The 13,261-nt window shown below is 35.6% G+C and overlaps 1 protein-coding gene across 2 annotated transcripts in view; it reads left to right on the top strand.

Moving 5' to 3' along the window:
* The window catches only part of fer (fer (fps/fes related) tyrosine kinase), a 130,308-nt gene that overhangs the window by 33,727 nt on the left and 83,320 nt on the right, over nucleotides 1-13,261 (top strand). For both annotated transcript variants that reach the window (XM_088911990.1, XM_088911989.1), the window contains 2 exons: nucleotides 4,055-4,238; nucleotides 13,119-13,256. In XM_088911990.1, coding sequence (XP_088768116.1) covers nucleotides 4,055-4,238; nucleotides 13,119-13,256 — 322 coding nt within the window. The remainder of the gene's footprint in view (nucleotides 1-4,054; nucleotides 4,239-13,118; nucleotides 13,257-13,261) is intronic.

Genomic DNA, 13,261 nt, shown 5'->3' with positions numbered 1-13,261 from the left:
TACAGTACCTTTAACTTTCCTAATATTTATTAAAAAGAATGAAGAAGGAAGCTCTCAAATGGCTCAATGGGGAAAGGCAATCTCTCTAGGCTCCGTGCTCTATCAGCCAGATATCACACGTTTAAATTTTGGTTGTGTTACTGCCAGGTGCTACCAGGATTCCCAATGTAACACTGCACAACTGGCAGAGAGCTGCCAAGGAGTAGATTCATTGTCAAGGCTCTCTTGGCTCTTGGGAAACAGCAACTTTTATATCTTTCCAGATGTCTACAGGCCTGCAGTGATGTCATTGAGGGATGCACTGCTGCTACAGTTGACACTGACCTTGCTTTAAAGCACTTTCAAACTTGCGGTGTCCATAATGGGCTGGGAGGATGGGTGGATCAGAGGAGTCTGTCTCCTCATGCTTTTTCTTCCTGTGCAGTGCAGGGGTTTCTGCTGGTACGAAAGACAGAAAGAAATAATTGACGATTTCTAATTGAGAGGATATCGAATTAAAAAGAAATGAAATTATAGATTAATAATATTTTGTATTATATATTAATAATATATTGTAATAATGTGTTAAATTCAGTTTTAACTAAAGTCCAAGAGAGAAGGGCTAAATCTACGGCATGGCCAACTAAGTGTAAATATGGGTAATGAGCAACTCTTTCCAACTGCTCATTGTTTTATGTCTCTCCACCTAGTTCCCTCAGTCCAGTGGATTAAGGTCAAAACTGGACCTCATATTGCTCATGTGTATGGAGCTTTGTAGTGTTTATCTAAAACTGGAAGATGTGAATTTACTTTAATAGCTTATTGTGTGTATTTAACAAAATTGGACCTCCCACCTTTGCTGTGTGTTCTGTGTTGCATGTTTGAGTGCTTGATGCATTTCAACCTACCTAAAAAGTAAAATGCATGCATGTAGTACAAAGAGGTGGACGATTATACATTATCTTCAGGTGCAAAATTATTTTTTATAGTACATTAACTATGCATGAAAAATTATGGAAAACAATTTGGGTTTTTTTACAAACATAAAGCAACCTGAAGATCTTGGAGACAGTATTTCTTAATTAACTTGTGGCCCCCATGACTAAGAAGTATATGGAAAATTACACATACAGTAAATGTACATGTTTGCAGGCTGCGTTTTCATAAGATGTTTGTTTATCTCCAAATACAAATCTGTCTCATTGAGAACTGTAATTATATAATCCTCTCTTTAGTTCTAATTCCTCTTGTATTTGTTATTATAGGCTTAGTATGTATTTCTCCATTCTGGTTTTTTTTTACATGCCATGTGAAGTAACATTTCCAGTAGAAAGAGCTTCTGAAAGCTGAATTAAAAAATTACATCTAATGTTTGACCCAAAGGTTTTGGAACATTATCTGAGACTGTTTCACTACTACTTCATTGAAAGCAGTTTTGAGAGTTTTTTTTCTGAAGGTGGAAGGTACAGGCAACATTGTGGTAGTATACACGGTTGCAGTTTAATTAGATAATATTAACACATTTTAAAGGCTCCTAAATTATTGGCATTTGTGCAATTCATTGAAACTTATTTTTTAGTGTAGTTTGCTAATGAATTATATACTGTAAATAGTTTACCAATTTATTCTTTTTACTCATGTGTACTGCATTTTTTAGATAAATGTATGCAACTACCATGGTTACTGAGAGCTGATGAATGCTTAGTTCATTATTTCTTCCTTATACACCCAGCTTCACAAGTATATCTTAACAGAACCCCAGGATTCCTCACAGCTTTCTGTTAATACTGATAAAGTAACCACCATTTCCTCACTTGGCTTGTTTTCCTGTCTTCATTACCTGCTTGAACGTATGGTGCATTTTAAACAGTATCTTCAGGCTATGTAGAAGCTGCTCTTTTATAAAATCACAGAAAAAAAAGTTAATTTTCATTGTATTTGATCAACAGAAATATGATAGAAGTATTTTAGTTTTTAAATACCTAAAGTTAGTTTCATTTTGATCAGCCTGGCCTTGCTGTTTTAAATGATGGGATCTTTGTGCCATAAGAATTCAGTCATATGACCTAATGGCTTTTCTCTTTGGCACTTGGCAGAACATCCTAATGAAGAAAATCCTGATAAAAGTGCTACAGATTTTAAACTGTGCTACTTTTGTGCTTTTGCTGAGGGAAAACAGGCCCCTCTTCATGCCCAGTGATCATATTAAACTGAAAATATCAGTCAGTGGAATGTCTGAACCCCAGCAGCCTCAGGACACAAGGGCTGGACTTGGCACTGGACCATCTCCATTGCATTCTGATGCTGAAGGATTTAAAAATGATCTCGGATTGTCAGAGATGCTAATCTTTTCAATCCTTAAAAACATAAAATAGACACTGTTTGGGTTAAAAAAAATGTCCATTAAACATGGGGAATCTCAATTCAGTATTTCATCTTCAAAAAACCTGTAACTGGCAATTTAGGCATTCCTTATTTAGGATTCAGTTGATGTTTTAAAAATATCAATTAATTCAATTATTATTTAACAAAATAATATCATTAAATTTCATGAGATTTAAACTGAAGAGGGGAACACCTGTTTCCCCTGAAACAGCAAATTGTCCAAAGTTCTAAGATTTGTGTTTGAATTTGAGAAACATATTTTTCGGGGAATTTTCTGACAAGCTGGATCTCCTGGGCACATATTTTTATTCCCCTTTAGTTTGGCTAATTCAGGTAAGCCTGACCACACATTTCTATGGCATCAAAAAACAGTTGGTGTTGTTTTAATAATTTCTGCTAATAGTAGACAAAACTATGCATAAAATAAAATTGTCATTAGCTACTCACATGGGTTCTCTTTGTATTTTAAAACTGATTGGTTTATCTGAGGTGAAACGTTACTTAACGTATGTTGTTTAGTTGCATCATTTGTATATTTCTTCTGGCCTCATTACTCATACCACACTTTTTTGGTTTAAGGTCACAACCACAGTTTAAGGTTCAATGTGCATTTAAATGCACCTGTAAATACTTATGCATGCTCTTCAGCTACATCTAAAAACAGATGTAATTGCAGGTGAGACATAAAATTCAAATCAATCCAAGTATTCCCGGTCATCAAACGCATTGACGCAGTGGATATATTCAGTATCAATAGTGAAACACAAACTAGAAGTTACAAATGGAAACTACATGGAAGTGCATTTAAATATGAGAATGGGAGGCAATTTCTACTCAGAAAGCATCGTGGGATGAAAAACGACACATAATTATGCATTGTGGGATTATATTGACTAGGCTACCTAGCCTTTTTGTTGAAGCTGAAACCCAGGCATCTTTAAAGAAACTTTAAAGTTCTAGAAGAGACATCTGGTTTAGATACTAGCAACCAAATCGGCTAGATGGGCCCAATGGCCACGGTTCATTGTAAACTTTGTTTCAATGTTCATTTAAATTAAATAATAAAGATTTTAGTTAGAGACAGTAATTTCTCCCGTTCTCCACCTTGTCTGCCGTGGGCTGATGGTAACATTTTCCGCTGTGCATCACCCAGTAGGGTGTTGCACTTCAGTTGTGGATAAAGTGGTTTTCCTTTGGCTTTATATATCATGTGTCCATTGTATATTATATGCACAAAAATATAACTCAGTAAATGTTAAAAAAAGTAGCTTTAATGTGCTGTTTGCATTTTAATAAACATTTTAATATTTATTAAAATACAAAACAAATAATGATCAATAGTACACTCTTAACACTGCTCTTACCTTAACAACATATTTCTGTTTGATGCACTATTCATTTCACTTGAAGGTGGTTAAATAGTACTCCTTATGTTACTTCAGTTGCTCAAAGACGTCTGCATGTGAAAGAAATGTAGTCACATACACATACGTTGCAAACTGATTGATATACAGTATTATCTGATTGCATTTATTTGCACATTTAAGTGCATGTGAAATTCACTTTCAGATTTCCATTACCTGGAGTGCTACTACTTTACATCTGAAGAGCATATTGCTACCATTTTGTCTGAACAGGTGCAGTTGAACATGCATTTTTTGTAAAGTTGCTGATTTTGTCTTTTACCTAGGCAAGGAGCCTGAAAAGGCACGGGAGCGCTATGATAAAGTGACCATGAAACTGCATAACCTCCACAATCAGTATGTCCTGGCAGTGAGGGGAGCACAGCTGCACCAAGAGCACTACCATGACACCACTCTTCCTCTGCTGCTGGACTCCTTACAGAAGATGCAGGAGGAAATGATTAAAGCCCTGTGAGTCTTTATGTTCCTCCAGTTCACACACACGCATTGGAATACACTCTTAAAAAACAAAATACATTGTGTTATGCTATGCATAGAGGAGTAATGGAAGCAGTCAGTGTCCTTTCCAGTGATTTCAGGTTTGATTTGTCCACCTTTTCAACTAGTAGACTCGAGGTGTCTTCAGGGCCACATGCCACATGCTGGTTTTTGAGACCTGGAGCCTTATGCTGAGAAGTACTAGTGAGCTTTTTTTTTAAATTTCCTGTGGGTGAAGTTGTGAATGAACTGTGAATTTTTTTGTTTAGTTTTTGTGAAATGTGTGCCTTAATTGCTTGGATGGGTCTTTGGGGTTTTTCGACCAACCGAACACAGCAGTGGTATGTGTGATTGTGTTGTGGTGGGACATTTAAAAAAAAAAGCATTGATCAAATACGTGTTTACATAAATATTTAGGTAATGTGCCATTGATTGGCCCATCTAAATAAATATATGTCTTGGAAATGCAACTTTTTGCAAGAGTTAATGGCTGTTTTAAGCTATGTGATGTGTGGTAAATGAAGGCCACTGGTTCTGGCAGTGGCTCCTGGCAGGCTGAAAAAAAGATTGTGGAATGCATGCTTTTTATTTTGACAAAATCAAGTACAGACATGATTTATACTGTGCAAAATGGTGTATTGCAAGTACATTTGCAGAGATGGTGATGCTAAACTATTTAATCTTAATCCAGGGATATGTTTGTTACTTTGTGCACTAAATAGCTAATAAAAATGAAATGCTATCTATAAATTGTCATTTAAAAACAGGTGATTATTCACAAATCATAAGAAACGTATGTGCAAATCACCATTCTGTACAACTGTTGTCATACTGAAGAAGATGCAATACACTACTGTGAAAGCACTGAGGCAGAATGTGTCATGTGATATCACAAGACTGGTGAGCACACATTTATATGGGGATAACTAATAAAACCTACCACCTGTTTTGCCATGGTGGTTAAGGCAGGTGCTGTTACATTGTAATCTTTTCCTGATTAATTTATAGGATTTATTGGCCTGGTGGTTGCATTACTGTGGCAGCGGACAGTACTGTCAACACGCCCTTTGTCCTATATTAGCATACCCTGAAAGGGATTTCTAAAAAAAAGGGTAATGTAAATAGCTTTGACTGACAGAAAAAAAAAAACTCATTTGACCTGTTGAATGTCAATCCTTGTGAACACTAAGAACCACATAGAAAATTACCAACTCTCTTATGAAGAGAATAACAGCTTCATGACATAGGTATGTGGGTGGCTGTATCAAGAGCACACACGCTTGATCTCTGTCTGGAGTGTTAATAGCCAGTAATTTCTAACATGGCAAGATATTACCAGCCTAACACAAACTGTCAATGATAGGCTGATCTGGGAGATTATATGTCATGACCTGTCACCAAGAGCGAATGGGAGGTCCAAGTGTAATTATCCGGAGAGACCTGTCTAGGAGAGTGTAATACATTGTAATTATAAATAACATTTATAATTTTATAACGTTTCTTTTGATGCTCAGTGGGTCCATTGTTATGTCAATGAGGTATTGTACAATTTAGGTTTAGTTTTAATTTCCAATGGTAATGAAACAAATAAAACGTGACTGACAAAACTAGGTTGTTGTCAGAAAAGGATTTTTGCAATTTGGTTTTGTTAGCCCATAGTATTAAATGCTAATTTTGGCAATCATGATACAAAACGGAGGCTTCAGCTTAAGAGACAAAACACTTTTTACTGTTGAGATGAACAAGGAAGCAAAGAAAAAAAAGCTATACCATGCAGAACTGACAGTGTTGCTTGAGAAATTAGTGTTGGTTTCCGTGTTACTGGATCATTATAGAAGCCAGCTTATTTTCTAGGACAGGACAATTGTGTATGTTTCAGAAAGAACAGAACAAAATTCTAAGATACCCTTGGTTTAAAGGATAATGTTTGCCACTGTAGTCTATCCATTTGTTATTAATTTTGCTGTTGCATTTGTCTCTTTTCTTTCTGTTTGTATGTTGTGAAATATTGCCTATAAGAGGACAAGCCTTTGCTTATCTTTCATAGCAAATCTCCAGTGTTAACATTTTTTGAAAAGCACTGAGGTATTTGGTTGAACTGTACCTAGTCCCCTTTATTCACCTCCAGATATTTCTGTTTGGTGTTGAAAGGCTTCCTGATATAGAAGAGTTATTGTGTAACTTCTGTCAGTTCATTTTTTCAAAGTTTTCAAAAATGAAAGAAATTATGATTTTGTGGTAAGGTAAAGTGACACTTTTTAGGCATTGTTTGGGAATGTGTTTACACTAATGAAATGAAAATGCAGGGCTGTGGGGAATTGATGTTAATCTGTTAAAATATGCATGTGATTTGGCCCTAGTAGGATTGTTTACTGGGGATGATAGAGAAGGGAAGGAACATTACCTTGAACAGATAAGTAAACTGGAAAGGTGGCATCAGTCAAGCATGCTTCATATTAATGTTGATAACACCAAAGAACTGGCTAATTGCGATAGTAATAAATTATATTTTCATACTCTCTCCCTTATTAATCAGCCTGGAGGTTGTTCAGTGTTTCAAAATACCTGAGAACAGCAATAGATGAATAACTGAAGAATATAACTATTGCATTAAAGAACCCCAGTCTGCGCATGTATTTGATTAGGAAGTTGAAAGGGTTTGGAGTGAGGCAAGACATTTTAGAGAGGTTTAAACAATGTTAAGTGTCCCTACTTATAGAAAGTATAGAAAGTGTCCTTACTTTTGGTATTAAGGTATGGTATGGAGTAAGACTAAAGATGTAACACTTAGTTTCTGTTGACTACTTCACACTTACAGTCATTTTCTATCACTGTTAATCTCCCAGTACTGCATGACTACCACATTATTTATCCATCCTGATGGGGGCTTATGAATAGAAGTTTATGCATGAGCTAAAAAAGCAGTATATTGGCGGGTAAATAAACATATTCCATTTCTGTGGGAATTTGTTGAATCCCCAAAGTTTCAAATATGATTTCTTAAAATCTGATTTTTTGTAGTATATCTGTTCTGAGTGACACTAGTATGTTCTATTAATTTTAAGATAATCAAGCATCCAAATTGATCCATGTGAGATCCTGATAATATTGGACATTTGGGTGATACCTAAATTAATCAAATATATGCTGATGGCAAAAAAAACGCAACACCTCCTCCTCCACACTCTGGCCCTCCTGTCTGCGTGGAACAGGCAGAAGAGTGACTCATCTGTGAAGAGGACCTGATACCACTGATGTGGTCACTCGAGGGCGACCGGATCTTAGACGGTCATCTGTCCTGCCAGCTTGCTGAAACTTTCTCTGTAGTCGGGACACAGTGGAGCGGCTTACTCCATAGTGTCTGGCAACACTGGCACATGACATGCCTGCCTGCAGCATGCCAATGGCCATCTCCCTTGCTTCTGGTGACATTCAAGGCATTATGGAATTATGCATCTAACGAGCTTTCATGTGATTGCCAAGTTGCAATGGCTCATGGCACAAGCTGTATTGCTGGTCAGAGGGCTTAAAACAAATTGAAAACTTTTTGTTCTATAACTATAGTATTCTCATTCCAGAAAATGTTACATTTCTTTTTTCCATCAGTATAGATGATGTTGTTGGTACTCCAAATGTATATCGTTAATTCCATATCTTTCTATAAGTTGTGAGGGAATTGACCATTTCCGGGATTTTGGTTACCTCCACTGCTGGTATCTTATGGTTACTTACCTTACATTAAATTGAAAGAGGAAGAGGCAGGATGGTTAGCATTGCTGCCTTGCAGCACTGGAGCCTTGGTTTCAATTCCTTGGGTGTTGTCTATGTGGAGTGTGTATGCTCTTTCTGTATTCACTTGGGTTTCCTATGTGCTCTGGTTTCCTTTTACAGTCCAGATCTTACTGGTAAGTTAATTGGCCACTTGGTAAAGTCAACAATGTTGCTACCGGGACAGAAGGAGAAGCTTTTGATCTAAATGTAAAGCTCTACTTATGGCACAAAACCAATATAGTGCATCAAACAAATCAATATGCAGGGGTGCTGGCAGCATTTTTTTTGTGGTACTGCTTCTCATTGGCAGGGACTGGGAAGCTTGTCAGGAATGAGGGGAAGATGAATATCTTTAAATCCAAAATCCAAGACCTTGAACTACAATGAAAATTCATCCTCCGGTAGGACAATGACCCAAAGTATAAGGCTAAAGCTACACTAGAGTGGCTTAACAAAAAGAAAGGGAATGTTCTAGAGTGACTCAGTCAAGGTTCTGATTTAATTGTTATAGAAAATATGTGGTAAGACTTGAACCTTGCTGTCTCCAACCAGTTTGACAGAATTCGAGTAAGTTTTAAGAGAAGAACGCACATAAAGTGCACCATCTTGACATGCAAAGTTGGTAGAGGCTTTTCCAAAAAAAGTCTCTCAGTTCGAATATGTGCCTGGAGGATGAATACTTATGCATTCCACATATTTTTATTTTTTATTTTGTTTCCAGTTTTGGCTAACATTTATCTTTCTACCATTAACAATATTCAGTTTGAACATTCAAGTTGTGGTTAAAATATTCACTTTAAAAAGTTACTCAGTATTTAAGGGGGAGGGGGGTTCTCTGCATTAGCTGCTTGTTAGTAAACTGGCATTAAAGAAGAAAGGCTGGTGATTAAATAAATGTTCTTAATCTAATCAAAATCCAAATCAACAGCAACTGGGTCACAGCATTTCTTATATACTGTAGAAGTGCTTTCTGTGGCAGTCACATTAATAATAAGCTTAAGTGCATCAGAGAAACATAGGAATATAATGGAACAAGTAATAGGTTTATTCAACGCTGAAAAAAAGAAGAAAGAAAACACAACGTTTCAGCCGTGGAGCCTTCTTTAGGTGTCACATGCATGCTGACGCAGCTACCCACCTGAACTGCTATAGGAATATAATATTTGGGTTGCATTAAAAATAGGGAGGTTAATAATAATAATATACCTACTCCATGAGCATGTAATGAAAACAACAGTAGTAATGAAAAGCGGGCTATGAAGCTTGAACTATAAAATAGAGAACTAGTCTGCACTGTACCAGCATAAGTCTGAACTATAGTATTTAGTTCTTGAAGAACAGCATTATGGTTCTGAAGTTTGAGAAGAAGATCTATGGCCATTATTTTATAATTTATTAGAAGGCATTGGTCCAACACAGAAGTTTCATACTCTATTTTGCAAATGAATAAGGTGTGAAATATGATCATTCACCCTATACTTGTATCTGGAGATCTGTTTCTTAAATCTCTGATGAGAAATTGAAAATTACTGTATTGATAGTGTTATAGTTTTTAGGTCATGTGTAAGGAAATGTGTAGATTTTTATTTTGGAAAAATACAGGCCTAAATAGAGGCCTACTCATTTGGTTATTTTCCACCCAGATTTTAATTTTGTTACAAAATGGTTTAATATTAAAGCCATAGTTCATACAAAATACCATTGTTTGAATTATCTATTTCAGAACACCACAGTGCTGACATTCTGTTAGGGTTATTACATTCTATTTAGAACCAATATTAGCATTAACTTGGAGATAATAGGTTGATTCAGGTACTTATCCTGTAATAAATCTGGGGATTTCTCGGTTTTAGCGTAATATACTATTCTAAAATGCTTGTACGTCCAAATGAAATTATTTGCATGAAAATGGAGAAGTTAAAGAACTGGATCAGGTAAAGTTAGACCACAGGTTAAATAAGTAAAACAGTGGCAAGCTGTTTCTAGCCATTCTCCAGGTGGTTCATAAGTAGGAAGAATGAGTTCCTCAGTAGCTTCTTAAATCACATTTATTTGCATTTTGATGCTATGTGTTAAAATAGAAATCTTCTTTTGCTAATTTTTAAAAAATACACAAGGTCTTATGCTATTTTATGTTTAAATTCCTTAGGATCATTATAACTTGTTCTTTTTATTTCCTTAAATTTCCTTTAAATTACAGCTTTATGTCATACATTACCCAAAATGGAAGCTATTAGATTGTCTTTACTTTTAGAGCATTTTAGAACTGCAGTTCACTTTGAGCATATACATCCTCAACTGACCAAATGAAAATAAAAAAGAAAACAATGTATTCAAAGCTCAACTGTCGTTAACATTCACATTAACATTCCAACATGAAAAGGTTACAGATGGAGATGGGCCCGTTCTCCATCCCTGTCATCTTGCCCTTTGTTGAAAGAGGCCATGGTTTCAGCCACTACAACATGGGAAGTAACTAAATTGGTCTGCTGTGAGCCGGACTCAAACAGGGGTTGCTGCGGTCTAAAAGCAGAAGACTAACCACTATATGAACATGCCAAGCTACCCAGAAGGTCTACACCACATTACAAATTCGTGAAATAAACTTCAATAACCCATGCATGTGGTAGCTGCCTTCACCAGACTGAAAACCCGTTTTAATTGCATTTCCAGTTTAGACCTTTTCCTGTAGATGTGTGAATGTGTGTTAAGTGGTAGAAATATTATTCTTATTTGTGAAATATTTCTTATTTTTTTTAGAATTGGTTTTAAAATATAACTCAAGTGTTATGAAAAATGTATTAGAGTACATGTATATGTCTTCAACTCAGAAGTAGGAATTAAAAAAATAAATTGAAATCTTTTGCTATTTTATATATAATGTCATAATGTTGCATGTGTTCAGAATTAATTGTATGAAAGAGTGCTAGTTTTGTGCAGTAAAATGAACATATCTGAGATGGTTTCAAAACTCTTCAAAGCTTTATTACAGCTATGTTGTACATGACAAAACACAGGAATGCTACACATGCATTGAGAACCAGCAAAAATAAAAATCAAGGTTCCATTCTCACACTCTGTTTTCCGGTTTACTTTGAGAGCACAAGACATTGGACCCATAGCTGATAAACATAGACTCTTAGACAAACATTACATTAATAAAACTACTATAAATTTACCCACTTCCTTAGGGACTGCACTCATCTACCGACATGATTTTACTGTGTAGAAAAATGTACATACATCTAGACATTTAGAGGCTGATAGATGCAATTTCTCATTTGACAGTATTTATATTGCTGTAGTATAAAACATATTCCTAAAATGGCTAGTCTTAGCCTTTATAGATCTGTAAAGTCTGCCAGATGGGAGGAGTTGAAACAGATGGCAGGTCTACTGAGACGGATCAGCAGATAAACTTAATCTTACTGGACGTCCCTTCAGTATACAGCGTGATTAGAAATGATAGATTAATGCTGATTAATGTAGATGCTGTCTTTTTTTCCTTAACATTTCTTGCTTTATTTTGAGCTGTTATTTAGTACTTTGTAGCACATTTCCAAACTCATCCTCATAAAAAATACAGTCAAACTTTGTCACAGAATGAGACATCTGTCTTGTTTCATTTCTTCTTTTTTATCTTTGAGTATTCTTACATGAGAAGGTCTCTTTTAATTCCATTACCTTGTCACACAACATGAAAACTGAAGCTAAGAGAACCTGTCACTTCCTAGTCCTCCTTTGTAAGTACTTACAGAAATACTCAGCTACCAAAGAAAGAAAAAAAGTACTTTTTCACAAATGTCTTTAAAGGAATTTTCATTAGTTATTTTTTCTTGTTTTTTTCTGAAGTCAAGTTGTATCCATACTATTGAATGGTTATTAGGAATAAAGTGCTCTTGTTAAGGACCCTTTTTTAAGTTTCCAATCCTTAAAAAACTCTGATGAGAGATTTTTAGTTGATAAAAAATTATTAATTTAAAAGCTCGCATTTTATAAGGGCTCTACATTCTGCTATATTATTTATCAGGGACATTATTTAGACCAGGGGTCGGCCACCTTTCAGAAGGGGTATGCCTAGCGCATGCTTAAAAGTGGCATAAAGTGGATCAGTGGATTTTCATGCCACATTTTAACGTCAGTACTTTTTAGATACAGTTTGATTAATAAAAGAAGTATTAAAATATACTACGATTTTAAATGGATAATATGCACATCTTACCATTGAGTGGACCTAGCTCTTGTTTCCTCTTGCTGATGGAATCTCAGATCTCACGTTCGTAGCAGATTATGAAACTGCCTGTGCTTCAAGGGAGATCGAGCAGCAAGAGAATTCACTATTTTCACCACTTTAGTTATAACATTATTAAGATTATCCAAATTGTGGCTGAAGGATTTTCCTAAAGGATAATACAATGAAAATGTACCATGAGGTGGCCAGTGTGATCTGCAATGATCTTCACAAATGATCTTGTTTCCCAGCCATTGAGGAGGCACTATCAGTCTTCACAGAAAATATTTTTATGATGTCAATTCCTCATTCCTCAGAATGATTAATAAACGTCTTAGCTATCTTGTCCTGTAATTGCGCCATAGATAGGCTTCAGGTAGCACAGCTCATATCAAATTCTACCCAAGTCGCACTGCCTTGCAAGAATTGCTAATTCTTAAAAAAAAAATCCATATTCCTCTTTCCTTAATTGCTGAAATGAGTGAATATCTAACTCTGCTTTCTTAGCAAACACCATTAGTCCACAATATTTGACTTTACACTGTGAAAAGCCTTTACAAGTGTGAAAAAATGTTATCAGTGGCATGGATTGTGAGCTTTCCTGTGAAAACAATAGGCTAGCCCCTCTAAAAATAATGCAATAAACCTAGTAATTTTTTTTCTAAATCGAAGAGCTTTCATTGGGTAGCATGTTGTAGAGAATTGCAGAACATTCAAGCATATTTTAAAATAATTTTTAACTTCATTTCTTTGTGGCTTATTAGACTTGTTGCATGTGCCATGGTTACCTGAGATATTCTTACTGTATGTGTTGGAATATGTTCTGAGTCATGGTTTGTTCTTTTTTTCAGGAAGGGAATTTTGGAAGAATACAGTGAAATCACCAGTCTTTTATCTGATGAAATAGTTAAGGTTCATAAAGAAATTTACACATCCATTGAACAGATTGACCCTGCTTCAGAGTATGAGCATTTTATAGAAGTTCACAGGTATG

This window comes from Atractosteus spatula, chromosome 3, assembly GCF_055471065.1.
Source record: "Atractosteus spatula isolate fAtrSpa1 chromosome 3, fAtrSpa1.hap1, whole genome shotgun sequence".
Classification (NCBI taxonomy): Eukaryota; Metazoa; Chordata; class Actinopteri; order Semionotiformes; family Lepisosteidae; genus Atractosteus; species Atractosteus spatula.
Note: the sequence above shows the minus strand (reverse complement) of the source record. Positions and strands in the feature narration are given on the sequence as shown.